Source organism: Dunckerocampus dactyliophorus, chromosome 5, assembly GCF_027744805.1.
Source record: "Dunckerocampus dactyliophorus isolate RoL2022-P2 chromosome 5, RoL_Ddac_1.1, whole genome shotgun sequence".
NCBI lineage: Eukaryota > Metazoa > Chordata > Actinopteri > Syngnathiformes > Syngnathidae > Dunckerocampus > Dunckerocampus dactyliophorus.
Genome location: NC_072823.1, coordinates 4,130,759 through 4,158,482, shown reverse-complemented (window position 1 = coordinate 4,158,482; position 27,724 = coordinate 4,130,759). Strand labels below are relative to the sequence as shown.

At 40.9% G+C, this 27,724-nt stretch overlaps 1 protein-coding gene across 1 annotated transcript in view; it reads right to left on the bottom strand.

Annotated features, from left to right (window-relative positions):
* The window catches only part of cdh13 (cadherin 13, H-cadherin (heart)), a 337,156-nt gene that overhangs the window by 152,351 nt on the left and 157,081 nt on the right, over nt 1–27,724 (bottom strand). The window contains exons 5-7 of the mRNA XM_054775680.1: nt 24,159–24,164; nt 23,910–24,062; nt 6,504–6,648 (exon numbers count right to left, since the gene is read on the bottom strand). Coding sequence (XP_054631655.1) covers nt 6,504–6,648; nt 23,910–24,062; nt 24,159–24,164 — 304 coding nt within the window. The remainder of the gene's footprint in view (nt 1–6,503; nt 6,649–23,909; nt 24,063–24,158; nt 24,165–27,724) is intronic.

Here is a 27,724-nt window from a genome sequence, read left to right as displayed (position 1 = left end):
GTTTTTCCTCTAAAGACACCAGACAGGCTGAGTGAGCAGCCATACTTTCAGTAAGTCGGTAGAACAAAGTACAACATGAACGCCGGAGTCACGCAGGGTCAATCAACTGATTTTGGATCATTTTGTCATCAGCAGCACGTAGTGCACACGTGGCAGCTGAAAGATGAGTGGGAGCAAAAAGAATACATTCTTGTGGCAGTAGCTGCCAACAGTGATTACCAGTCAAAGCACCTTCTTCACTGAGCAGAACATTGATGAAAACCTTGAGCAATCCTGCCACAAAGCCTTACCACTACATGTATTATAAACCTCATTATCCATATTGAATGGATCTGTGTCTGTGCAGCCTTGGGAGGACAGGACAGGACAGGACAGGACCACTCCATGCGATTGACTCTCTGTGCCAACCCCTACCAGGGAAAAGCCACACTGTATCAAAGTTATCTCCTATTGACAGCATAACTTCACTTTTGCGCATGCAAGAAAACAAGACATATGTCTCAATTGGCATGTCTTTTAATAGCTGCACAGTCAAGACATGATGTATGCATGGAAGATGCAGTAAAACCTGAAATAGAACAAGGTACATTCAGGCTACATTTATTTATAATCTCCGTTACAAGAGGGCACGGCTGTCAGCCCCAAAATGTAAAAACGAGATAGCAGAGACAACACCTCAGAGAGCCGTGAACGACAACACTGTGACAAAATGACAAAGGTATCTAATAGATGGTGAAGATTTACAGTATGAGGCCAAAGGGGAATATTTACAAAGACATCCATCGTATGTATGGTGATAGAAAATGAAGGGCGTGGAGGACGACTTTTTTGTCTACAGAGTTAGCAAACCATTGATCAGAAGGAGGGTACCTTGGGAGCTGTCAAGAAACCTCAGTTTGCTTTCATAATTGAATCAAAATATCAAATAGATAACTAAAATCTAATACGATAGATGGGCCAAAAAACCCATTTGACGGCTGTCGTGCAAATTTTGGCCAATCAGAAGGTGGCTACCACCGCTGACCTAGTGGTGCGTTATAATGCCTCGGTTCATCAATTAATATTACATGTAATGACGTGGATATTAGCTTTATAATCAGTGCACATTTACACTGTATGAAAAAAGTATTTATTTTTTTTTGCCCGTGCATGTTAAAAGGTAACTTTTAAACAATCTTTGAACCTTATAATATGCATGCATGCCTACAGCTGCACAAAATGAAACCAACAACCGTAAGTTAATTACTTCATGTTTTGTTGTTAAATGAGGTTAAAAAAAACAATAACGTCTCACATTTCTTATGACACAAACAAAAAAGTTCTGTTTTACACATCCACACTCCAATCCAGTTTTCCAAAAGCACAGTTTTTAAAGACAAAAAAACATATGTTTGCGTGTGGAATACAGCAACCTCGGTTAGCATACGCCCCTGTTATTGTGGAAAATGCATGGCAAAATTTTGCCTTGGTTTGTGTACATTTTCTGGTTAGTGTAAAATGTGTACAATTGTGTACCACACGGTGTGATTCCAATTTCTTAATGTACTTTATGTATTTTTATCACAAAACCTCTTTGTCATCAGCCTATTAGCTTGCTATTACATGGAAACAGGAAGCAGAAGTCAGCTCCGTTGCTCGTCTGTCTCTTGCCCTTTCCTAATTATCGCAGTTACAATCCTCTGCTTTTCTTTTGATCACGGCTGCAAAATAACTCACAATGGAGTCAAAGAAAGTTGCAAGTGCCAGCATTTTGATAAAGAAGGTGAGAAACACAATTGTATTCAAGAAATAACACATGTCCAAACTCGAAGGTGGTGTCCGAGTGGATTTCGCTGCCACATCGGCATCTTTGTCATGTTAAACGTGACCTTAAATGTTCATTTGGTTAGAGTATGTTTTGGTTTCAGACCGTCTGGAATTGATTAATGACGCTAACAAAGGTACCAGGGTATGAGTGTATACGTGTCGACAAAGCCTTTAATGTGTCATTTTGTCTTGTATTTTGGGCTACCTCAACAGTTTGAACAGCTAGTTAAGGATCTTGCGATTATGAAACTAGTTTTGAAGCAGCATGTTACTCAGACCCAACCTTGATCAGCCCTCACACAGCAAATATGTCTCTATGCTTCAGTTTATTTAAGTCTAAGCAAAGTTTGCTGCCAACCAGCTGCCATTGCCGTCTTGAACAATCATACTATATTTGATCAATTCCAGTCTGGCTTCTGTCAGACATTCTACAGAGACTGCAACCCTTTGAGTTACGAATGACATTCTGATGTCCTCTGATGTCTGTGCATGTTCTGTACTTGTACGACTTGATCTCACCACAGCCTTGGACATCGCCAAGGACAACAGACTTGTCTAATGCAGTCTAATAGACAGGGTGAGTGGGTGGTGCTCTCTGGAAGTGCTGTGCACTGGTTTTCCTCTTATCTTTCATATCAGAAATTTTCTGTGGCTGTTCGCCCTTACACAATGGAGCCTGACACTTGCTGTCCCATCGTTGGATTTAAGGTCCATTATTATTTGCTCTATACATGCTTCATCTTGAGATGACTATAATCAATTCAAGGCATTGGACATCATTGCAATGCAAACGCAATGTGGACAACATTTCGCTACAGTGGAACCTCGGTTTTTGTCGTTAATCCGTTCCGTAAATTACAACAAAATGCAAATCAATTTTTCCCAAAAGAAATCATGTGAATCCAGTGAATGAGTTCCAGACACTCAAAAATATTAACACAAACATTTTCAAGAGAAAAATAATTGTACATGCAGAATGCGTCTGTGTAGGCTCTCAGTCGTACAGGAGTTGTCCATCGAGGAAAAGGCTTCTTGAGACGTCATCTGTACTTCTGTGTAGAAGGTGTCGGACGTTTCGCTCCTCATCCGAAGAGCTTCGTCAGCAAACTAATAAGTGCTGGTAGCTTAGGCCTTAAATACAGTAAGAGTGGGCGGAATTGGTGTGCCAACACCCTCCTCCTATTGGTTTGTTACACTAAGCCTGGGCGGAGCAGTGGTATAATCCTATCCTGTTGGTTGGTTGTTGGTTGGTTTAGATACGTGGATGACACCTTTGTCATAATCAAAAAACAAGAAATTCAGTCTTTCACAGATCACATCAATGCGGTGGACACCAATATCAAATTTACTCGCGAGGACACTAAAGAAAACCAACTAGCCTTCTTAGACTGCAAGGTAATTATAGGAAAGGACAGACAGCTACTTACAGAGGTCTTTAGAAAGGCCACACACACTGACCAATACCTGCTTTTTGAATCAAACCATCCACTACAACATAAACTAGGGGTTATTAGGACCCTCCAACATAGAGCGGAACAAATACCAACTAGTGCTGAGGGAAAGAAAAAGGAGACACAACATGTCCAGAGAGCGCTCTCAACCTGTGGGTACCCACGGTGGGCTTTTAACAAATGTCAAAAGAAGAGAGTAGGGAAAGAAACCCAAAAGCCCACAGAAGCAAAAAGGAGAGGAGTGGTAGTCCCTTATGTAGCGGGGGTCTCCGAAAAACTCCAGAGGATCTTATGGCAACACAAAATTCCTACCTATTTCAAACCAGTAAATACCCTGAGACAAAAATTAGTGCATCCTAAAGACAAGGCTCCAAACCAGAAACAGAGCAATGTGGTCTATTCCATCCACTGTAAAGATGAGGAATGCAAAGAGCACTACATTGGGGAAACTAAGCAAATGCTCCAAAAAAGGCTTTATCAACATCGCAGGGACAATGCTAGTGGTCCTCAATCAGCAGTACATCTACACCTGAAAGCTACCAATCACTCTTTTCAGGACAGCGAGGTTAAGATTTTGGCCAAAGAAAACAGATGGTTTGAAAGAGGAGTAAAGGAAGCTATTTTTGTCAAACAACAGAACCCATCATTGAATCGGAATGGTGGTTTGAGGTTTAATTTGGACCCTGTGTTCAGCAGGTTACTGAGACCAAAACCCACAGCTCTTAGTCTTGCAAATGAGGTGAAGGCAGGGCCGAGCCAGAACAATAGATGCTAACAAGCCAGTATCAGAGTCGTTCATACCCAATTCAGGGAGCGACACTTCCCTTTTATCGTAGGTGTGAATAACAGGATAGGATTATACCACTGCTCCGCCCAGGCTTAGTGTAACAAACCAATAGGAGGAGGGTGTTGGCACACCAATTCCGCCCACTCTTACTGTATTTAAGGCCTAAGCTACCAGCACTTATTAGTTTGCTGACGAAGCTCTTCGGATGAGGAGCGAAACGTCCGACACCTTCTACACAGAAGTACAGATGACGTCTCAAGAAGCCTTTTCCTCGATGTACATGCAGAAAACAAAGTAAAATAGTCACCTTGATGAATGAAATGGACAAATGAACATTTAAGAGTACGTTTACCTTCACTGAACACTTGTTGGTGAACACAGTGATGAGTTGAGGGGATGGAAGAGCCACACACATTCTGTTTCACTCTGGTCCACTGCAAACCTGACTTTAAAGGGTGGACGGTTAGCGCTGTATACTTGCTCATGTTAACTTTATTGCGAACTTCAGCAGCATGCACAATCATCACTACACACACAGTTCCTGGCTCACTTTCTGTAATGTGTCTCCCTTAAATCTTTGCCTCTGCAACCTGTGCTAACTAGGAACCTTTACATTACCATCGCATTGCAACAGACGCTAACTTGCTACGAGTTGAATACAACAGTGTTTCCCACTTTCTTTATCAAAGTTCTGGCAAAATTTTGCAGTGATATAAAGAGGACGGTTTCCTCTAACACTGAAATACACAGTGCGCTTCAACGTCTTATCAGCGCAGAGTGCAATGCTTGAAAGGACATGGAGTTGTTCATCGTTCTATGTGCGTTCTATTACCAAATAAACCACCCACACACATACAGTATATTATTTGGGTGGAATCTGTCTATAGTTTTTCAACTCTAAAAGAACCACTTTCCATTCCTCACAGAGACTGAGTCAACAGTGCTCGGGCACTCGACTAGTACAAGTAAACATATACAGGAAACGTGGCATCACTTTCAAGTATATTTCCAAAGTGAAATGGTGTCAGAACAGGTTGCTGTAAAACAGAAAGTAAATAAAGTATTCATTATTAACAAAATAAATGGTAAACGAGAGAAGAAATGGAAAATTAAATGATAAACTAGGTGTTTCTTACAGGATTCAAATAACAAATTGGATGATATAGTTCCACAGCTTGTTTTATCTGAGGTGGACAGAACGCGACATTGTGAAATACACCTTGCTGACCTTGGAACCAAACTCATATACAAAATACCACAGAATGGAAGTTGGACTGCCTTAGGTTCTAAGTTTTTGGACAGGTGTGATACTACAGGGTGTAGAACTGATCGTGCTCAGAGAGGTCCAGGGAATGCTCCAGTCGTTTGTGTGTATTGTCCAAGACGCATTTGTATAATTTTTGTCAAAAACAGAATCCTACAAAAAACGCTGCATTCGAAACCCAAGGTTCCAAAGTCTTTCTCATAATCTTTATTTTTTTATTATCCTAATGAACTGAAAAATTCAAGGTCTTCAGTAAGTGCATGTATTTAATTAAGAACCATTTTCCGGACATGCAGTTCTTACATATGCGCAACTGATGACGCAAAACGTCCGGGAAGTGACAAGCGCAAAAGCACAATGGCACGCGCATTTCCGTGTGTTTAGTAAAGAATTTTGTGCAATGGGAGTCAATATTTTCTTAACCAAATGATTCCGCGTGTGGGATTAAGAAGAAAGACAACAAGAATTGTGGCTATGGTGGAGAACTTGCTGCAACGTCTGTTCTGAGGGTGGCAGAAATGGTGGGACATTGCCGTGAGCAATAATTTTAAAAATAATTTTCAGATGACAAGACAAACTTTTGCCTACATCGGTGAGTACCTTTATCCAAGTCTTGCTCGGTAAACCACACCTTTCGATGACATATAGTTCGGATTTATGCGACCTGACTGTTCAGACTGCCACAGAGTCGAACGAGGCCCGAGTCGCAATTGGAAAAAATTGAAATGTACTGTTACAAAAACATGAAAACAATCAGATACAGGGTACACATGAGCAAAAAAAATCGAAATTGACCAGCAGTGTGAATGTAGCCTTATGGTAACATGCTAACTGTGCTATACCTGCTAACAATGCTAGCAGCAATTGTGTGGTAACCAGAACTCCTTCCAGTTTTAAAGTTGCACTCTCCAAATGGGACCACCAGAAATGATTTTATCAAGTCTTTATCACACATGCAGTAGTACTCCCCGAGACTTACAAACAAACTTTGATGTTCTCCTTTAATAGATAGTAGGCCATGAGACCCATGAGTCTTTCAACAAGTCTGTCTTGAGAGACAGTTGCATAACATGTACAAGTCTCTGGTGAGAGATATGTTTTATTATTCAGGTACGGTGGCTTTGTGAGCCCCACAAAGAGATTCAACCAGTCCTCACAGCGAAATCAAGAAGTCATCACAACAGGTGTCACCTACCTGTAGGGGACCCCTCGAGCACCTCTCCTGTGTAGCGGGTCTCTTTGAATATGGGTCGGTTGTCATTCTGGTCGATGACTGTGATCACCAGTATAACTGGTCCCTCAACAAGGTTTCCATTTAAGTCTGTGGTTGACACTTCCAGCTGTGTGAATGGGAAGAAAATAAATTCCTTACAAGTGTGACAATATTTTTCTGGTTCTCAAATATCCATACCAACATAGCTTTCAACATAACACGGCGGGGAAAAAAATGATGAGGGTCGGGTGTGAAAGCGCACACCCCTGTCCTGCTATGCAGACGTTGCAATTTGCATATGTATTGTCAAGTGTGTGATATGTTTGCCATGACTTGATTCCCCCGATTCAGTGTCCATGCTGTTTATACAACCCAGGAAAGCGACAGAAAAAGCCCATCATTAAGCTGTGTACAAGGGGCTGCAGTTGTTTGCAAACACAAAAACTATACAGCTAAGGATGAAACAAAATAATGTAGCGTATTCCAACGGGATACCTGTAATACAATATTTATTTTAGGACAACTTATTGACTATGGGGTATCGGACTAGCTAATTAAGGGTGTTCGTTCCCTGTATGACCGGTGTCAGAATTTGGTTCGCATTGCCGGCAATAAGTCGGACCCGTTTCAAGTGAGGGTTGGACTCCGCCAGGGCTGCCCTTTGTCACCAATTCTGTTCATTATTTTTATGGACAGAATTTCTAGGCACAGCCAGGGCGTTGAGGGGTTCCGGTTTGGTGGCTGCAGGATTGAGCCTCTGCTTTTTGCAGATGGTGTGGTCCTTCTGGCTTCATCGAGCCGTGAACTTCAACTTTCACTGGATCGGTTCGCAGTCCAGTGTGAAGTGGACGGGATGAGAACCAGCACTTTCTAGTCCGAGTCCATGGTTCTCGCCCGGAAAAGGGTGGAGTGCCATCTCCGGGTCGGGGATGAGATCCTGCCCCAAGTGGAGGAGTTTAAGTACCTCAGTGTCTTGTTCACAAGTGAGAGAAGGATGGAACGCGAGATCGACAAGCGGATTGGTGCGGCGTTTGCAGTGATGCGGACTCTACATCGGTCTGTTGTGGTGAAGAGAGAGCTAAACCGAAAGGCAAAAAGCTCTCAATTTACTGGTCGATCTATGTTCCTACCCTCACCTATGGTCATGAGCTTTGGGTAGTGACCGAAAGGACAAGATCGCGGGTACAAGCGGAAAAAAAGAGTTTTCTCCGTAGGGTGGCTGGGCTCTCCCTTATAGATAAGGTGAGAAGCACTGTCATCCGGGAGAGACTCGGAGTAGAACCGCTACTCCTCCGCATTGAGAGGAGCCACATGAGGTGGCTTGGGCATCTGGTCTGCCTCCCGGACGCCTCCCTGGGGAGGTGTTCAGGGCAAGTCTGACTGGGAAGACCCAGGACACGTTGGAGAGACTATGTCTCCCAACTGATCTGGGAACGCCTCGGGATCCGCCGGGAGGAGCTGGACAAAATGGCCGGGGAGAGGAAAATCTGGGCCTCCCTGCTTAGGCTGCTGCCCCCGTGACTCGATCTCGGATAACCGTAGAAGATGGATGGATGGATGGAACTTATTGACTATTGTCTGAATGTGGTCCTTGTAACTTGTTAAATCCTTATTAATGCCAATCATCAACAATCCTGTTGGGAGATGTAGTTAATAAATTGAGTTATGCTGCATATACATAAATAGACAAAACTTCTCAGGGACAGACATTCATGCTTTATAATTCAAAAGATTACTGTGGGTGTTTAGCAGGTGCATATTTGTCTTGAAAGGCAGGAAGATATTGCCTTGTTGACTTAGGTGCACAGTCGGTGCTGACAGCATTTTTTCATATTTAAACAATGTGTGCTCTGGGCAAGACATTCATTGCAATGGCTTAAATAAGTTTATATCAAAATAAAAGGGCTCAACCCCCTCACCTCCCCCCCCCATAGTCAGTGTTTTGAAGTATCCATTCTTTAATAACATTTGTGATATAAACAACATAATATGTACAGACAACGGATTTTAGTACGGGTGAAGAAAACTGACGAGCTTCCCTCGTGTGCATGCAACACGTTTACACATCATGTTAAAAGTAGGGCTGTCAAAGTTAACGCATAAACAATCATTTCCTTTAACGGAACGCATGTTTTTCATGATTAACGTGTGCATGTCCTGTTTGACCCTCAATACAAATACTGTATTGAGAAGAAATGGACAAAGAAAAGAATATTTTGAATTGTAAGTTTAACTTCAAAGACCAGGCAGATGGCTTTTGCAACAAGGCCAAAGTTACTGTATTTGTATAAACTGTCACTGTGAGTTGTCATGGACTACGTCATCTTTTAAATACCATGGGGAAGAGAGAAGGCACTGGTGCACAGCAGGTATTTTTTTGTAATTTATACAGTGCTACCTTGGCATACGAGTGTCCCAACTAACAGGTCCCAACTAACTCCAACCTGGAAATGCCCATGGAGTATATTGGTTTCTATATTGTTGTGGTGCAGTGTTGGTTGAATTTTCGTTGTTTGTTATATATTTTTTTAGTACTGATGCCGATGGAAGTAAAGAGTCAAAAAAATGAAGTCAAAAACCCAGAAAACGTTTGACTGTGGAAAAGAGTACCAAGGTGGCATTTGAATATCACAACTTAATTTCACTCGTATTTCATAGTTGTTATACTGTAATTGTAAACACTCTTTTTACAGAGACATCCACACACTATGTCCTCGAAGAGAAATACAGCAGTTCAAGCACAAATGCTAATAAATAGCTAATAAATAATAATAACGCTAAGTAATTCCCTTGCAAGCCTTTACTGTCATCTCATTGAGCTCTGAGTGTGTTTGCGCACTTCTGCCTTTGTCCCCACATACTAAGGTGATGCAAGCCCTCCAAATAGATAACTGTAAATAAACAGATACAGGGTCTCATACAGGTCAAGTTACAAGTTACAAGCAAATGTGCTTACTAATGAGTAAGCCAAAGTTGTGTTCAATATTGAAGGGATGGGTGAAATAAATCTGTATGATGCACAGGTAAGCTTTTCCATTGCGCTCCACTGTTTCCAGCTCATTTTCCATTCGCTCAGTGTTCTTCAGACAACACGCCAGCAGTAGGACTTGCTTTCCTCCCTTTGCTGTGGAGCTGAATTCAAACAGGCTCTGTCTGCCGGTTGTTTTCTTAAGATCCCAGTGAAACCGCTCTGCGGTCGCTCCTAGGTGAGTAGTACTCATCACCTTCCAAACACTCCTGTGGCTCAACCATTCTCAGCAGCTGCTGTTCCACACCGTCCAAATCCTGCTTCAGAGTCCACAGGTGGAAGAGCTTTCCTTTTACATACCATATTAGGGTGACCAAGCGACCGCTTTTGCCAGCACAGATCACGTTTTTGCATTGTGTGTGATGAGAATGTCCTGGTTTTCATACTATTTCACTTAAGTGGCATTAGGGCACTCTGCTGCATGTGACGTAATCCCTGAGATATAATTCCTGAGAAGCAGACATTTTTTGAAAGAGTGTTGCCAAGCACCTGCAAAAAGTCAAAGAAAAAGCAAACCCTATGCACTGAGTTAAATCTCCGACACTTGCCGCGTTGAAGTCTCGTAAAATTGGGGACAACATGCACAACAGCGCTTCAAAATTCCCATTTAAATTATTGCAACTTTTTTCTCCAGAAAACTGGTTACATTCCAAAACCGAATAAGCATTTGACTTCAAGTTCCTGTGTCATTCTGTTTTAGGAATCATTTTCATGCTGTTTTTTTTCTTTGGAATTTGTGTCTTTGGTTGTGGATCGTACAGTCAACCTTGCCACATTGCGGTTAAAATGTTACAGCTTCACTCCATCACGGCTTTGACATTTATTAGTGAATAAATCATGCTGTTTCATTGTTGAATATGGCCAAATATGAGTAAAACAATATGCAAATTCAAGCAAATTGTACAAATTTCTTGCCTACATTAACCATTTTCAAGTATAAAACTAGCTAATGAACTAACTTTTTAGGCATTAGGAAGATGCATTCAAATTGTGAATGTAGTATTGTACATTGGTCACTAGGTGTCAGTAATTGTTCCGTGAGAAAAGTACCAGACTTGATCGCCGGAACAACGGGCTTTGATGCAAGTTTAAATGATCTCACAACAGGCAATGATAGCAACATAAAAATGAGAACAATAATAATCAGAATAATAACACAGTCTACTATTGTGGCCGTAACCCACAACAAGCTAAAACTCAACTCTGAAGCCCTGGCGTCACTTCCTGTCCTCCACGCGGAACACATTTACTGCAACACACACAAGCACGGGTCGAATTTATATCTTAAATGGCTTATTTTCTATGATTATATCTACTATATTGGGTGATATGAATGTAAAGGTGACAATATGGGTGTTATTTCATGTCTAGAGGGCTGTAATAATGTTAAAAACCTTATTTACAAAATCGTAAAAAGGTTTTCTATGCCATAAGCACAAAAATATTCCATTTGTAAAGAAGGAATCCTACTTTGCGGAAATTCACTAGTCAGGTCTGGAACCAATTAACTGCGATAAACAATTTACCGTATTATGTAATATAAAAGATTCTCTGTCCATACATAGAAGGCCTACTTTTAATTAGGGATGCTGTGATCAGGATTTCATGCTGCCCGTTTTGATACCAATCATTCATGAGTGAAATCAGCCGACACCGATCACATGGATTAATTATACATTTTTTTTTTTTACTTGAGTGCTATTTTGGCCTGGGTAAAGTCAGGAGACTTTCAAGGTCCCCCGACTGCCGGGGGAGGGCGGGCAAAAAAATTGGTAATTACTAATAAAATGAATGATGAATTCATAAAAAATCAAGGGGCAATGTGATTTTTCCATGGGGCCCAGAATCCCTGCTATTGGCTGTATAATATGGCAAAAGTAACCATAAAATCACTTCAATTTAGGCAAAAACATATTTTACTTACTCTTTCAAGAGAACATATATCACTGGTGAAGCTTCCAGAGGATAACACGCCTTCTTTAAGGAGACTTCAGATGTGAGAGTACATCAGTGGAGCCCTAGCAGGACTTCCAGGTAGCACATAGGTGGGCTCCAAGTGAGACAGCAGTCGCCGAAACTGGTGGCTTCCACCGCTTAGAAAGGCCGATCATCTTGTCCAGTGAATTCAATTATTTTTTCGGGTTATTTGCTTCGCCCTCTGACTGTCAGGCAAATACGGGCAAGTGTTGTCCAGCATTTTGGCTGCGTTAGCTGGCGTTTGACTGATGATGACACCGTGAGCCTCAAAAACTCACCGTACTCCCTCAAGTGGTCTTCAAATGTCGTATTAATGCTTTTGAACGTGCTACGTGCTTTTTCATGGTACGTGTTGGCAGGTAAGTTCCACGTGGCCGACAGTTTTTATTTTTATTTTGTCAAGCTTGAGCAATGCGAAAGAAAAGTGTGAGGAGGACGCTACCCACGACACTACACCGCATGCAGGAATCGCCACGGCCTGTTATAGTACGAGCCACACGTGATTGGCTTTTGCGATCGGCGTTGAAAGGCATTTATTGGCACATGCCGATCACATGCTTTTTCATGGAAATTGGACAATACTGATAGGTGGCTGATTGATCTGAGCATCCCTAGGGTTAATGTATTGAAATGATCAGGCTTCTTTGAGTAAACTTTGAGTATCATTTGAGTATCTCATTGCCAGGCTGAGTGTCCTGTTTTTTCCCTGCCTTGAACACAAAAAAGGACAAAAAAGACTGATATAACTTCCTTAACCAAAATGTTTACACTGCAAAAAGTGGATTTAATTGCTCAAATTGGTTTACGATATGGTCACTGTGTGTGGCATCTGTGAATGCGCAATTGCATGCATGCAAGTACTTTAGAAAAACATACCGACCAAGTAAGTAAAAACAGCAGTACTAAGGAATAATGCAAAAAACATTTCATCCAAACACTGGATGGCATCCTGTTTCAATAATTGTCTAATTATGCAATGCTCAACATGCTTTTAGAGAGAAGCAGCGCTGTAGTTCTTTGAACTTTAAGCTGCTGAGCTGATTTTAATGTAAAATGAAAATACAGTGTCTTACCGTAGATATGTTATGAAAACTAGGCAGAGCATGGGAGGAGAGGATCCATTGCAAAGTAGCATAATGATCTTATGTAGCCAAAAAAAGGTTGACTTCAGAGTATGAAATTATCCGTAATTGGCACTGTGTTGAAAGAAGGCATACAGAGAGACCTGGTGTTATGAAGATGAAATATTAGCCTTTTTGTGTAAGCCGTGTCAGAGCAACCAGTTCTAAATCTTTAATTGGAAACGTGTATGCTTTGGTGATCTCATTTGTAGCTTTAAAGCCTGTGTTTAGAGTTTTCAAACCATTGGCGTGTCAGTAAGAATATTTCAGTGATGGCAAATTATATAATGCGCTCATTAGTAAAAGATTGCTTGCTAAGATTGTTTGTTTTGTGCACAAACGTCTTTCAGGGGTGTTATCTCAGCGATCCTTATCGAACATGTTTCATCACATCAGCAGGAAAGACGCTAACGGACTGTCAAAGCAGATAAAAATAGAGGTTCTGGGGTGAGGGGAGGTTGAATAAAAGATGGAGCTGAGGAAGAAGTGAGTATTAAAAAGATAGAAAAGCAGCTAGCAAGATAAAAATAAAAAATAATCCTTCTTCGGAAAGGGATTGAAAGAGTCACAAAGGCTTCACCTGGTGTATCATGTGGAGTGCCTCTTCTAAAATAGGCAATTATCTTTTGCTTGGCACTGATGATATTGATTGTTTGAGTGTTGAAAACCATCCTGTTGCTCTACTACTTCTTCATTAATCTTAATCTTAATTACTTTGTAATTGGAAGACAATCACTACAAAAAACAAATCTGTTCCAAGGTCAACCTGTCTCCAATATAAGACCTTTATTATGTGCACCAGCAATGGTTTGAGTAACTTTTTTTTTTTTGGCAACTGTAAAAAAATTGGACCAGCTCTTTTACAGGGCGAAAGTCCACGCAGATGGGTGGCTGGGCTCTCCCTTAGAGACAAGTTGAGAAGCGCTGTCATCTGGAAGAAACTCCAGAGCCAGATGAGGTGGCTCCGGCATCTGGTCAAGATGCCTCCTGGACGCCTTCCTCGGGAGGTATTCACGGCCCATCCGACCAGCAGGAGGCCTTGGGGACCCAGGACATGCCCCGCTTAGGCTGCTACCCTCGCGACCCAACCCCAGATAAGCGGAAGACGATGGATAAATGGATGGACAGAATAAAATATAGATAAAACATTGCACACAAATCGACACTACTGCATTGTTGTGTGGGACATTGTGACAGACACCTTGTGAATCCAATATTGTACATGCTATCTTTCTATAGTGCAACAACCATCAAGTAGGCAACTTAAAATCTGTTTACTGTCTTTTGATGTCAGTTAGCAAATGATGTGTGGAGGGTTTGCATATCTGAAAGTAATGCCCTGGTAAAAAGCCAAGATGTATAACAGGCTTTGCCATGTGCCTCAGCAGGAGGTGAACAGGTTGAATTAGCAGGCAGAAGCTGAGCAACAGGCCCCTTACTGTTTAATCATGTTATCTGGGGGAAGCTACACAGCAGTGTGTCTGGGGGTGGGGGGTCTGAGAGAGTGGGACAGTGGGAGGGGGCCAGCCCCCAGAGTTGGATGATCCTGACCTCAAGCAAAGATGAAACGTTAAGAGGCTTTCATACATATCTACTGTATAAGAAGTGCTATGTAAAGCACACTTTCACACGGTGAATTGAACTTGTGCATGTGCCTTTTCAGAGCTGGTGTGGAAACTAACACAGAGGTGATGAAAAATGTGTAAAAGGTGCTATTACATGGCTGACGTATCTACCAACAGTAAAAGTAATAAGTGCATAATCCTGGATACCATTAGTGGCTGTAATGACCTGAGACACTGTCCATGGCATTTCTTAATACTGTAAAGGATATTGCAACTATGGTTTTTATAGGTCTGTTTGCACTACTCATGTTAGTGTTTGTGTGTGTGTGTGTGTGTGTGTTTGTTGCTTTATCTGTTGCCAACATACAGAGAATAAGTGCACACCAGGACTATTTTCCTGTGTGCAGGGCAGCGTATCGTGCTCTCCAAAGCCCAGGAAATTATAGTCCAGTGAAGCAGAAAACAGGAGAGGGAATTTAACAACAGTTTTCAGTTGCAGCAACAACGAATGAAATAGGCATTAAATTGCTATACACTACAGTTGTCTAAAATTTGCATTGAGTCATAATATTAATAGTGTCAGTTCCATTTGGATATCATGCGGCGTATTATGCAGCTATGAAAATACAAAGCCACTGCATTACATAAACATCTGTGTGGGTGGATTTTGCTGAAGTGAGCAAATCAAAGTGTAAAACAAATACCATCATAGAGAGGGGATTTTTTTTTTCTTTTCTAATACTTGTAAATGTGGGTGAGGGCAGTATTTACTTATTTTGCAAAACATGACCTGGGGTTTCAAGTTGAATTTGTGTATCGTTCATTCATTTGTTTTTCCATTTGAAAACAACACATACGAAAAACGGATAACCACATGTTTTTTCATCACTAGATTTTTAAACAAAATTTAAAAATGAATAAATTTTTTTTTTCTTATTTTTATGTGTATTAATCAAATCAAACTACTTTACAGGCGTAGTCACACCGCCACAGTTGCACAGAAGGCCTCAGGCCACTACTGAAAGGTAATGCTACATATTGGAGCTGCCACCACTGCTGCTGTAGTTTTGTTTTTGAGTTTACAAAAGTTAACGCTAGGTGTAGCGTTCATTTCTATGTCGCTATGTGAAATCAATGCACCCAGGAAGGAGCTTCACATGTAAGTATGGCATGTTATCATGAATGTGCTTCACACCTGCAACTGCAGTTGTTCTCAAACTTTTGGAAGGGAGTTTACATGGTGACAGCATGAATATACAATGATAAAACCTAGTTGGAGGTTTTTGGAGGTGCTTTTACTCATTCAATCAAAGCAATTTTTCAAAAGAGAACCTTTTCAGTACCGGCCATTTTAGATTTTGAAGGCACACAAAATATTGTGTTCTATGGTATATAAACATGGAACCTACCAAAAGAAAGATTAGACTCCTGTCTTTCATCAGAAAAAACAACTTTAGCTTCTACCTTTTTCCGTTCTTTAGTAATCAGCAGTACAACAAAGGTAAGTTTCAGGAAAATATCAGTTCCCAACAAGAAAAGGGAGGAAAAACAGCTTTTTGTGAAAACATTTCAAGAATAACTTTCACTTTGACAGCTCAAATATCTAAACAACTATACCCCAACATAAACAATACAAAAAAGTTTTGTTTTACAACAAAATACCAATTTATTTAGAAATATAACATCACAAACTATTGACAATTTTCACATTTGCAACTAAACTGTGTGTGTGCGTGTGTGCACGTGTGCATGTGTGCCTGTGCATGTTAACATTAACATGCAAAAGATCCATGCTGAGCTCTTATCAAATGCACTTCTGCCACCTTGTGGCCTTTTTTATGGCTTAAAACTGCTCTAAAAGTGATGTCTTTTTGGGTGCAGTTGCGTCATCGCCTCTTTTTGCCTCTTGCGCAAAAAAATATAGCAGATGTGTACAGTAAACATGTCTTTGGGATCGGGTGTTTGGGTTTATAAAGACGTATAAATACCTCTTTGGTGTTGAGGAAAAGGCTTCTTGAGACGTCATCTGTACTTCTGTGAAGAAGGTGTCGGACGTTTCGCTCCTCATCCGAAGAGCTTCGTCAGCGAACTAATAAGTGCTGGTAGCTTAGGCCTTAAATACAGTAAGAGTGGGCGGAATTGGTGTGCCAACACCTTCCTCCTATTGGTTCGTTACACTAAGCCTGGGCGGAGTAGTGGTATAATCCTATCCTGTTATTAACACCTCCGATAAAAGGGAAGTGTCGCTCCCTGAATTGGGTATGAACGACTCTGATACTGGCTTGTTAGCATCTATTGTTCTGGCTCGGCCCTGCCTTCACCTCATTTGCAAGACTAAGAGCTGTGGGTTTTGGTCTCAGTAACCTGCTGAACACAGGGTCCAAATTAAACCTCAAACCACCATTCCGATTCAATGATGGCTTCTGTTGTTTGACAAAAATAGCTTCCTTTACTCCTCTTTCAAACCATCTGTTTTCTTTTTTTTCGAAGCTCTTCGGATGAGGAGCGAAACGTCCGACACCTTCTTCACAGAAGTACAGATGACGTCTCAAGAAGCCTTTTCCTCGATGGACAACTCCTGTACGACTGAGAGCCTACACAGACTCTTTGGTGTTGAATAAGTTAATAGCGGGTTTTGTAGGCAGAATAGGTGTCCCTTTATGTGCATTAATTACCTGGCTCTTTTTATCTGCTTTTATATCTTTAGAACGCACAGAAAAGAGAAAGGCATGTTCATGTCTCACACAGGATTGTGGCTGTTGGGCAAAATTCCAAAAAGAGTGCAGTTTTCTTTAAGTAGTGAAAGTCAATGGGTAGTGAGGGAAACGTTTGGTCACTGCATATTGTGATTAGTATTAAAGGAGAGTAACTTATAAAAGTTGGAATTCTTAATGGGGCCAAGTACTTGGTTGATCTAGTTTTGCTGTAATTTGAAGCCTACCCTTGAATATGCAAAACAATAAACATAAAAGCTGCCAACAGCATGCAACAGCATGCAATAAATTATTCATATTTTATAGCCAATAAAACACCCAAAGCTGCTCTGTGCAAAGTCAAAAATGCAATTATGTAAAACTGATTAGAGTCTGAGGAACAACAGTCAATTTCTATACAAACAGTCGTCTGATTCTGTAATCCTTGCGGGAAAACCTCTGCAACTACAGGTACAATGTTGTTCTTAATTAATTGAACGTTTTTCTAAGTCAGTCTACTTCACATCACAAATTCATAGGACAGTTAAAAGGGTTGGGATTTCAGCAACGAGAGCCACGTGATTTTGGTGAGTGCATCCTCTCACTGCCTGGTGCCATTTGACAGGCACACCATAAGCGAGCCATGGTAGCGTGCCTCATAGATCTGCTCACAAGGGAGGAGGACACTTCAGAAACACCAAGCTGTGGCACCAAATATTTGTTGACACTTGAAGCTTGAGAAAACTAAAAAAAAACATACATTTGCAACCCTGCTAACCTAATTTAGCCATGTCAAAGGTCAATTCGATTGATTTTTAGTTCCAGTCATGTAATAAACAGTCTGGTGAAAGTCCTTCAGAGTCTGACATTTTTAATACAGTGAGACCTCGGTTTGCGTACGTCCCGGTTAGCATGTTTTTCCGTTAACGTCAAAAATGTTGCCTTGTTCTGCATACATTTTGCACAATATGGAACGCGTCTTGTCATGTTATTAATACACTGTGTGCGTCCAACAGTGTTCTTAATGTATTTTTATCGCAAAACATCCTTGTTAGCAGCCTTTGAGTAATAGTACTAATACGTGGTACCAGCTCCATGGCCCGTCTATGATGTCATCAGCGGTTCACGCTGTAGCTCTTTTTCAACTAACAAGACTTTGCTTTTCTTATTGATCACAGCTGCAAAATAAGCTGCAACATTTGGATAAAGAAGGTGAGAAACACCACTGAATTCAACAAATAACTCTTAACAAAACACAAAGTTGGTGTTCGAGTGGATTTCGCTGCTACATCGCTGTCTTTGTCAATAATCACAGTCAAAATAAAAGTGACAATAAATGTTCATTTATCCCTTTCATTGGTCATTTCTACGCATTTCAAAGTATTTTCTGCATGGAAAACTACAAATATAAAAGTATAAAAACATATCTCTTATAGGAACGATTGATTCGGTTAGAGTACGTTTTGGTTAGAGTCGGGCCTTCTGGAACAGATTAACTCTCACAGCGGCGCATGCTCGTGACGCCAAGATGCAGAGACAGAGGCGAAGTGCAGGTACAAGTCTTTAATAATAAGCACAGGCAGGTGCAGGTAGTCACTATAGCTAACCGGAGTCAACATTTTAACATTTATTTAAACTGCAAAATCATTTAGCGTAGGAGATTAAAAAGGCTATGGCAGTTCATGGCGACATCTGTTCCAAGGAGCGCGTGGGCGAGGAGTCGGAGCCAGGAGTCGTGGGTCATTGACGTAAGTTGCTTCACTGACACATATTTATAAAATAATTTTGGGATAACGGGGAAGCTTTCCCCTACATCTATGAGTACTTTTCCCCAACTCTCGCACGACAAAACATGTCTTTCGATCACATATAGGTCAGATATATGGGAGCGTTCAGACTGCAGGAGCATCATATCGGATTAAGGTTTAGGCTTGTGTCGCATTTGAAAACATATAAGCGAGCAAAAAATGGGAATTGACCTGCAGCATGAACATAGCCCTAGACTCCAACTTGACGTCACATAAGAATCTTCTGTACACCCCCAGAAATAAAAATAAAAACTTATTTCAAATTGCTAATTTGTAAATACATTTGGAGCACTTATGGTACATTTTCATTTTTGCTTTGACTAACACTACACTATTGTCCAGGGACAGCGGATGAAAAACAGCCCATTCTGGTGCATTTGCAGCAATGCTAACTAATGTACACTACCCCTGTCAAATAAACCAATGAAATAGACTGAAATAGACACGTACACTATATGCAACAGTTTCTTTTCTACGTTTTACGATTTGCAAGTCCCAGACGCTTGCAGACATTTTATCACATTTACTAACACAGGCTTTTCTTCAGCAAGTGGCAACACTAATTGTTTGGATCTCATGGGGCATTTCTTTAACAATGGCGACCAATCTTCATTTGACTATTAGACTGTTTAAATAAAGCCTTGTTTTGTTTTTGGCTCAGCTGAATGACTAATGACTATACTGTATTTGCAAAAACACTCGACAGCCTGAATATGCATAAATGCACAGCATTAAAGGAAAACTGCACTTTTCGGGGGAATTTTGCCCATCATCCACAATCTCTATGTGAGACAAGCACACACGTCTTTCCTTTTTATGTGCTTTCTCGATGGCCGCCTCGTGCTGCCGGTTTTTCACAAAGAATGGACGTAATTGGGCTTCACCTATTACCTATAAAGCCCTCTAAAAAGACCTCCAAAAACCTCCAACACCATTTATTATACAGCACATGCCGGAACCATGTAGAAACAGGCACATTTAGGATAACAAGAAATACTTACAATATTTTGGTCATAATAAGCATTGCCAGAAATTCTTTCCTGGACGCATTGATTTTCACAGAGCGCATATCAACTACTGCTACATCCGTCAACAATAACATCACAGAGAGCGCGTTCTGTTTGCTATCACTAATCATGACAGATTTTGGGAGAGTCGCCGCCGAGTACTTTGGGACAAGTGAGGGTCCAGAAACTTGTCTTTTTGAACCTGAATATACGGAAGATAAGCTACAGCTTTTAGCAACTGAGCGGGCAAGACGAGAGGGCGAAACATCGGGGGGCAGAGACAGTCTGGACTGCCGACAGTCAGGACCGCTGACTTGCTGTTGTAAATGTGTAGCTTGCCAAGCCATGCTGATAGAAATCAAGTGTCTCTGCTGCACACGGTGTTACCATTGATGAAAAGACTTTGCGTATCCGGCGAGGAGGACACTACTCCAAGAGACTCACAGGCAGTGAAGAATTGTTAGCGCTAACAAACCCTAAAAAGGTACAAACATTTTTCGTTTTACCCATAATCAACTGGAAAAGACACCCCAGGCCAGCTGGACTAGACAACTGTCCGTCACTATGATATTGATTCTGATACATGGAGCACATAGTGCTTGATATCACCGCTGTACACAGTCAATCTAGCCGTGTCAATACACCACAAAAGTAGTTCTTCTGTGTTAGCGCCTACAATAACGATGCCGCTGCAGTTTGTTAATATGCACATCATGGTATGTAAAATGGGGCGTTGTTGGAGTTATTTGGATGTTTCCTTTAGAGGGCTCTATAGGTGAATCCATTTTGTGTGCATAGTCAGTGAAAAACTGCGCGCATGAGACGGCCATCTAGAACGCATAGAAAAGGGAAAGATGTGTTTTTTTTGTTTCAATTAGGGATAGTGGATGATGGGCAAAATTCCAAAAAAAAGTGCTGTTTTTCTTTAAGTCTTAAGCCATAGCCCTATATCGACTTGGACAAGATGTGTGGCTAGTTAAGAAATGTACACTAATCCCCCTACTAACGAACATCCGACGTGCAAACACTCAGAAATACAGACACAAGCCGACTGGTCTATATTTTCATCTGTTTTGCCTTATAAATTCGTAATTATACTTCTACATGCTTGACCAGCAGAGGGCACTATGACACTGCTAAAGGGACCAACAGACGCCTGGAATAGAAAGCTACATTTTAGCATTTTAACCCGGACAGAGTGTGATTAAAGTTTATGAAGAGTTAATAGGCCTGCTTAATTCTACACCACCCACAGAACACTACCTCTTTTAATGTTCTTTGTATGTACTGTATATATGTACACGTACATGTGGATGGAAATGTGGATCCCTGGTGGTATAGTGCTTATAGGGTTTGGCGCTCTCACTGTCACACCTAGGGTTTGATTCCCGGTCAGGGTACGCAAATTGTCTTATGTTCTTTTTATTTTTCTTGTGTTTTCTTTTTTGGGAGGATGAACAGATTAAGAATTTCATTGCATAGTATAACCACCTGTTTTACTGTGCTTATGACAATAAAAGTCTTGAATCTTGAATCTTGAATGTAGTACCTATATAATTGGTAATATTATTTTTTTTTCGACTTAAGAACGGTCGTCTGGAACCAATTGTGTTTTTTAGTTGGGGACTTGTGTATCTGTGCCATAAAACAGCATTTGTCGGTCACCTCATGATGCTATTTTATCAGTTTTGGCACGCCAAAAGACTTTTTTACATTTGTGTTTTTATACTTTATACTTAATATACACCATATGTCCATACAGTTGCACTCAGAATTAACCCCTATTGTAAATTACATTTATTTTCACAATGTACAAAGTTTAATAGATTAATGATTATTTGTTCCAGACCAAAAGCCCCGACAGGCAGTGCAAGTCCCCAACTGTATGTGACTGGGTCAGTCTGCAAGCCCCATTCGACACTTTAACTGGGATACATTTGGGGGCAGAGCTGATAGGGGAACCATCTTCTAAGTCATGATTTGGTCACAGACACACTGTCTCTCTGTGATAAGGGGAGAGAATAAAGTGACATGCAGGCCTGGCTTGGAAAATAAATGAGGAGGGCAACAAGGAAATCACAAGCTGAGGAAGTGTGAGTCGAAAGTGGTTTTCACACAAGCGCCATTTATAAAGCTATTAAATGCGTCATATCAGATTGAACACATTTAATTTTCAGGAAAAGCATTTTTCATGCAAAATACGTGTACTGTTAATTGCTGTTATGAATTCCTATAAATTCTGCACATTAAACATTGATAACATCTTGACAACATTAAGAGATTATAATCGGTAATTAGCCATTTTAAATAAATTCCACGTGCTTTCATCTAATTTGATAGCATTTATGTATAGTGCAACACTTATGTCCAACTTGGTTTGAAATAGCAGGTAGAATGCAACCACAGGAGAGCTGTTGCTGATGGCTAGGGTAACAGCACCCACAAATGTCCTAATTTAATTTGAACCTGGTGTCTCATCCTGCACTTACTATTTGATCGTTTCAATATCCAAGGGCTGATTTTAATACAAAAGGCAACGATTGCAGTGAAGTGAGACAATTGAAAGCTGTCAAGTATGTGTTTGTATCACTGCTGTGCACACTTTGTTTCTGTTTTATCTGCTTTTATGTCACATGTTTTGACCATTTACAATGTGAGCCTTACCAAAACAGCTTGTATCAAACTGTACGTAGGAACGTAAGATTATGGCGACAGATCAAGTGTGTCACTTAAAAAAATAAAATAAAATAAAAGATGCATTTCCTCTCTTCCTGTCTAAAGTAAAAGGTTTTCATGAAGCAGGCAACAAAATGGGCACCAAAAACAGGGATGAGCATGAAAGCTAGATTCTTTCCATTGTCGGACCTTCTAACCTTGAATAAATATTATTAGTACTCCCGCACACACTCCTCCCCACTTTGATATCGTTATCTATTTTATTTTATTTTGTAAAAAAGGCTAAAAAAGATTTTAAAAAATATATATATATTCCAAGAATTGTGTACAGATCCCTGCAACATGGGGCAGTGCATTATCCTGCTGCAACATGAGGTGATGGATGTACTGCCAAATTTTCTTTTTCTGAAACGCCTTTGGAGACGGCTTATGGTAGAGAAATGAACATTCAGTACACGAGCAACAGCTCTGGTTGACAGTCAGCATGCCAATTGCACACTCCCTCAAATCTTGCAACATCTGTGGCATTGTGCTGTGTGATAAAAAAAGTGTTGTGTTTATATTTTTGTTGAGTGTATATATATATATATATATATATATACAGTATATATAAAAAGACAAAGCTTTGTCTTATTAATTCTGACTATCCATCAGCGGTATTGCGAGATCTTATTACGATTAATAATCATTACAAGTCATTGTAAATGAATCACACGATAAATGAAAATGAACCGGATAATTTTGCGGGTCTCCTTACACTGACGTGCATGCGTGTGTGTTTTCCTCGTCTCTCGCCTCCAAACAGGCAGGAAAAGAGTTCACTCTGTGCATTGGTATGACACACTGTTGTTTGTCTTGTTACAATATGAATTTTTGCTCTTTTTCCTATTTTTGACGTTTTTCTTGTGGTTTTCATGTACAATTACAATGTGCCGCGGACCAATAACAACAACAAAAAAAAGGCACGCACCGTAAATGGCCTCAGGGTCGCAGTTTGGACACCCCTGCTTTTATAGCTCTTTGTCAGAGTTGAGTGTCTGGCAACTATTTAGCTTGTTAGCCTCCCTCGCCGCTAGCGAATGATGGTAATTAAATAGAGAAGGGGAGTGTTATTGCAGCTGGAATCCATCAATGTGTAGCTCAAATTGAGCTATCCGAAATTGGAGGAGAAGGCATTTGCGAAGGTGAGCCATACACAAAAAATAATGTGCTACAAGCTGACCAATCAAAGCCTTTAAACTTCATGAGGTTAGATGTTTAAACTACATGAGGTTAGATGTTTCTGGAAGTGCTATCCAAGCTATGCAGGGGGTTTGCAGAGGGAGTTTGCCAGTTTCAGTTTGCGTCAAACTGAAACTGGCAAAATGCAACAAAATGACTACCAGGAGAACAATGAAGCGTATTCAAGTCTCAAAATGAAGTACAAAAAATGCATACATGTTGGCAGGTCTGCATTGTGCAGTACCTGAGTTGAATGTACAACCGTGCATCAGACATGAAGCAAACTACTGACCTGGTAGGAATCAATAGCCTCCCGGTCCAGTGAGCGGGTAACTGACACATCTCCTGTGTCTATGTCAATGGTGAAGAGACCTTTCGGATCCTGGTCAGCACCAGGGCCTGTCAGTCGGAAGATATGGTCCCAGGACTTCTCTGTTGAAATCACCTGGAGGCAAGTCCCAGCACAAACAACTGTAAACTTAGCAAAGTCTGAGTGATTCCTAAGATTAAAGTTGAGACTCTTGTGTTAGGATGTACTCACGTGAGACTAACATTGCCCGCCAGCAGCATCCACAGATAGGCCAGGAAGAGGGAAATGCAGATTTAAGGAAAGGGAGAAAAGGAATGTTAGACTGTGAGTGCAATACATGGATTCAAATTGGACATAAAGATATCGATGGAACCTTAAAACCAGCATTTTCTGGAAAAAAGATGAGAAAAAAATAGTTATTCATTTGAGATGTCTGCAAATTGTGTGAGTCTTGTGCTCACTGAGCATTTAACGGACTAACTCCGCAAGTGTTGTTGGGCTTTGTCTTCAGCTTTCGTGTGATGAAACCACAGAAGGAAACTAAAGAGGAAACGTGTGATTACAATCACAGAAGTGGAAATAAAAAATACTGGGATATGGGGTCTGTTTATTCAGCACAGCATAAGCAGAGCAATTCATTAAATATCAATTACATTCATTAGTTAACCAAGCAGGTGCCGTGGTGAACATGTTATGACGAGCGTTTACTAACCGGACACTAATCAATATGTTTGTACCATGCAAACATAATACAAATTAATGTAACAAATTTGCAATTGGTTAAATGGAAAATCACTTTCAAAAAATGGCAATGTCAGCAGTCACGGTGTTCGGCATCTGCAAGCTGGGTAAAAGGCAGAAAACGAAAAAAAGGGACAAAACACTTGCATTCACAGATGGCTCAACCTCAAACAGCAGGGATGACACACCACAATAAAAGCATGCTGGTGTCAAATGAGATGGAAAGTGTTGTAGAGCGAAACTTCAGCGGTAGGATAAGTGAAGTGTCAGGAAAAGATGAGTGTGATTGCGCGACACCTTAGTGATGGTGGTGGTGCATCACTAGGGTGTCTACCTTACGAAACATGCAACTAGTGGCTTTGCCTGTACTGAGTCTGTCTTTAATATAATGATGGGAAAGAGCACCACACCCTCACCAGCAACCCAAACCTTATCAGGTAAAATTCATAGTTAAGCACACATGAAAGGCAATGGGGCTTGTGATATGACATGAAAATTACAGGATGTTTGATGCACATGAAGAATGAGCCTCACAACAGTGTGTGTGTGTGTATGTGTGTGTGTGTGTTTGTGTACAGTTGTAACCCTCAGTGGTGTTTTGTTTTCACCGACCAAGATTATGCAGGCAGCTGTGAATGAAAAAACTCTGGTCAAGAAAGTTCTCCTGGGATAAAGCTATCACGTGTTTGTGTGGGTGTGTGTCTTTTGGAGAGAAAAAGTGAGTTTCAGAATAATCACCAATCCATATGGAACAGCTTGGGTAATTTATATCAAACGTACATCTTGGTACACAATTGTTGTCTTCTTGGAAAAAGATGATTTTATTCCAAACCATGATCTACTCTAAGGGTGTCAGTTGAGATTTAGGTTGAACAGATACAGTAGAAACTCGGTTAGTATAATGTCCTGGTTAGTGTGTGTTTCAGTTACCATATTAGTGTTGCCTCGGTTTGCATACATTTTCTGGTTAGCGTAGAATACGACCCCCGACTTGTCATGTCATCAATCAACTGTGAATGAAATTTGAATGAAATCAAATAAGAATTACTCTTGGGGATGAATAAAGTGTCTAACTGTGTTCTTAATGTGGTTTTATCATGAAACTTGCTTTGTCAGTGAAATGAAAGTATTTGTATTTATTTTTGATCCTTCCAGCTCAGATGTTTTCACTTCTACCACTGTTGTCTATGAGTCACTACATTCACTGAAGCAGTGACGTGTTGCCAAAGTGTCATTAATCAGCAGTCTCATTGAAATGCTTTTTCCATTCATAAGGTGTATTGGCTTTTGATGGTTGAAAGTGGGCGTGGATGTGAGGTGAATCTTGCAGAGCACCTTTCAGGTGGAGTGCAACTTATCACAGGGAGATCGTGTGCAGGCGTGCGTACACAGGCTTTTATGAGTCTGAATATTTTTATACCCATGCCATGTTGGCTTTTGTCCCTAGGCACACTTTAGGCTGTGTTCCAAACTGCACGATTCCACACTTACACTTAGCATTTTGAATGCACAAGTGCCTTCACACTGAGAAGTACGGCAAAATGTAGTACGCCGCCAGTACCTGGATGCAGCAATCAGCACGCCAGAAATAGTGAGTGTGTCGTGATGGAGCCTAACCAACCTCAATCATCGTCATCTTGTATGTAGCGGAAGGGATGGGACTAACTCGAGTGGTTGCAATTCACAATTAAAAAGGAGAGAAGAAGAAAAGGAGGAGTGGATAAATATTGCATTCATCATTTCTGGTAAGTACGCCACGGCAGTAAGTGATTTGGCACAGCACTACATCGCCAATATTTGCACACTCAGGAACTAAGAAACCAGTATGAAGTTGAAGTTTAAGTGTGGAAGTGCACAAATTGGAACATGGCCACAGGGTTCTCAATGGAACGATGGCAGTGTTATGAATGAGTTGCTAATTACTCATCATCGGTGCTTTCTTCCCATCACAACGAGCCTGGGAGATGGGGCTCGATCAAGAGAGGCCCTGCAGAAAGTCATCAAGATTTCGTGGCTGTTGCTTAGCAAAATAAGCCTCGTGTAAAAAGGTCACAGGTTTCATATAATTCAATGCAGCCTATTTTTCACCTGTCATATAACCACAGAAAAGGATTATTTTGAGCACTGCGTTAGTTGACCTTTTCCCTGAAGGAACAAAGAATTAGGTACTGTATATACTGTTTATCTCCACTGTCAGATGCCATGTGTGGATGATAGCACGCTTTTATTTCTCCAAGCAGCAAGAAACAAACTTTAAACAAAAGTATTTCCATCCATCCATTTTCTATACTATCCTCATTTGGGGGGACTGGTAAGCTGGAGCCTATCCCAGCTAACTTTGGACAAAAGGCAGGGTACACCCTGGACTGCTCGTCAGCCAATCACAGGGCACACATTCACACACATGCACAATTTAGAGTCTCCAGTTGGATGTTGGAATCCACGCATGCAAGAAAGGAACATGCAAACTCCACACAGGGATGCCCAAAAAGAGATTCGAGCCCTCAATCTCCTGACTGCATGGCCACAGTGCGGAAATCACTTAACAAATTCAATTTTTTCGGCTCCAATCATCATCTTGGATATCACACCTGCTGCATTTGTCCTGCGGTCCAGGTAGGATTTGGAATTTGCATCTGCCGCAAATAAACATGACTAATTGTCGACAACAAATAAGAGAGGGGAGGAAGGGTTTGTTTGTTTTGTTTTTTTTGTCTTCCCAAGACAATTAAGTAAATAATTTATTCAAAATGATAAAGCCAGAGGCTGCTTGCTTTTTAAGGCTGTAATATTCCCCAACACAAACTTGCTTGCTCTGCGCTTGGAAGCTCAGATAAAGCCTGCGTGTTGAATGGCAGATTTGGTGAGAGCATAAACAACACAAAAAGTGCATGTGGGGAGAGAAAAATGAAACAAAGCAAACATGTAGAAGCTGACGGACAGCAGGGAGACAGACGGTGCGGAGAAAGAAGACAGGCTGACAGCGAGAGCAACCACAGTGCTGAAACAATGCAACAGAGGAACACGATGCATTTCTTCTCCGTAATACTGTATCT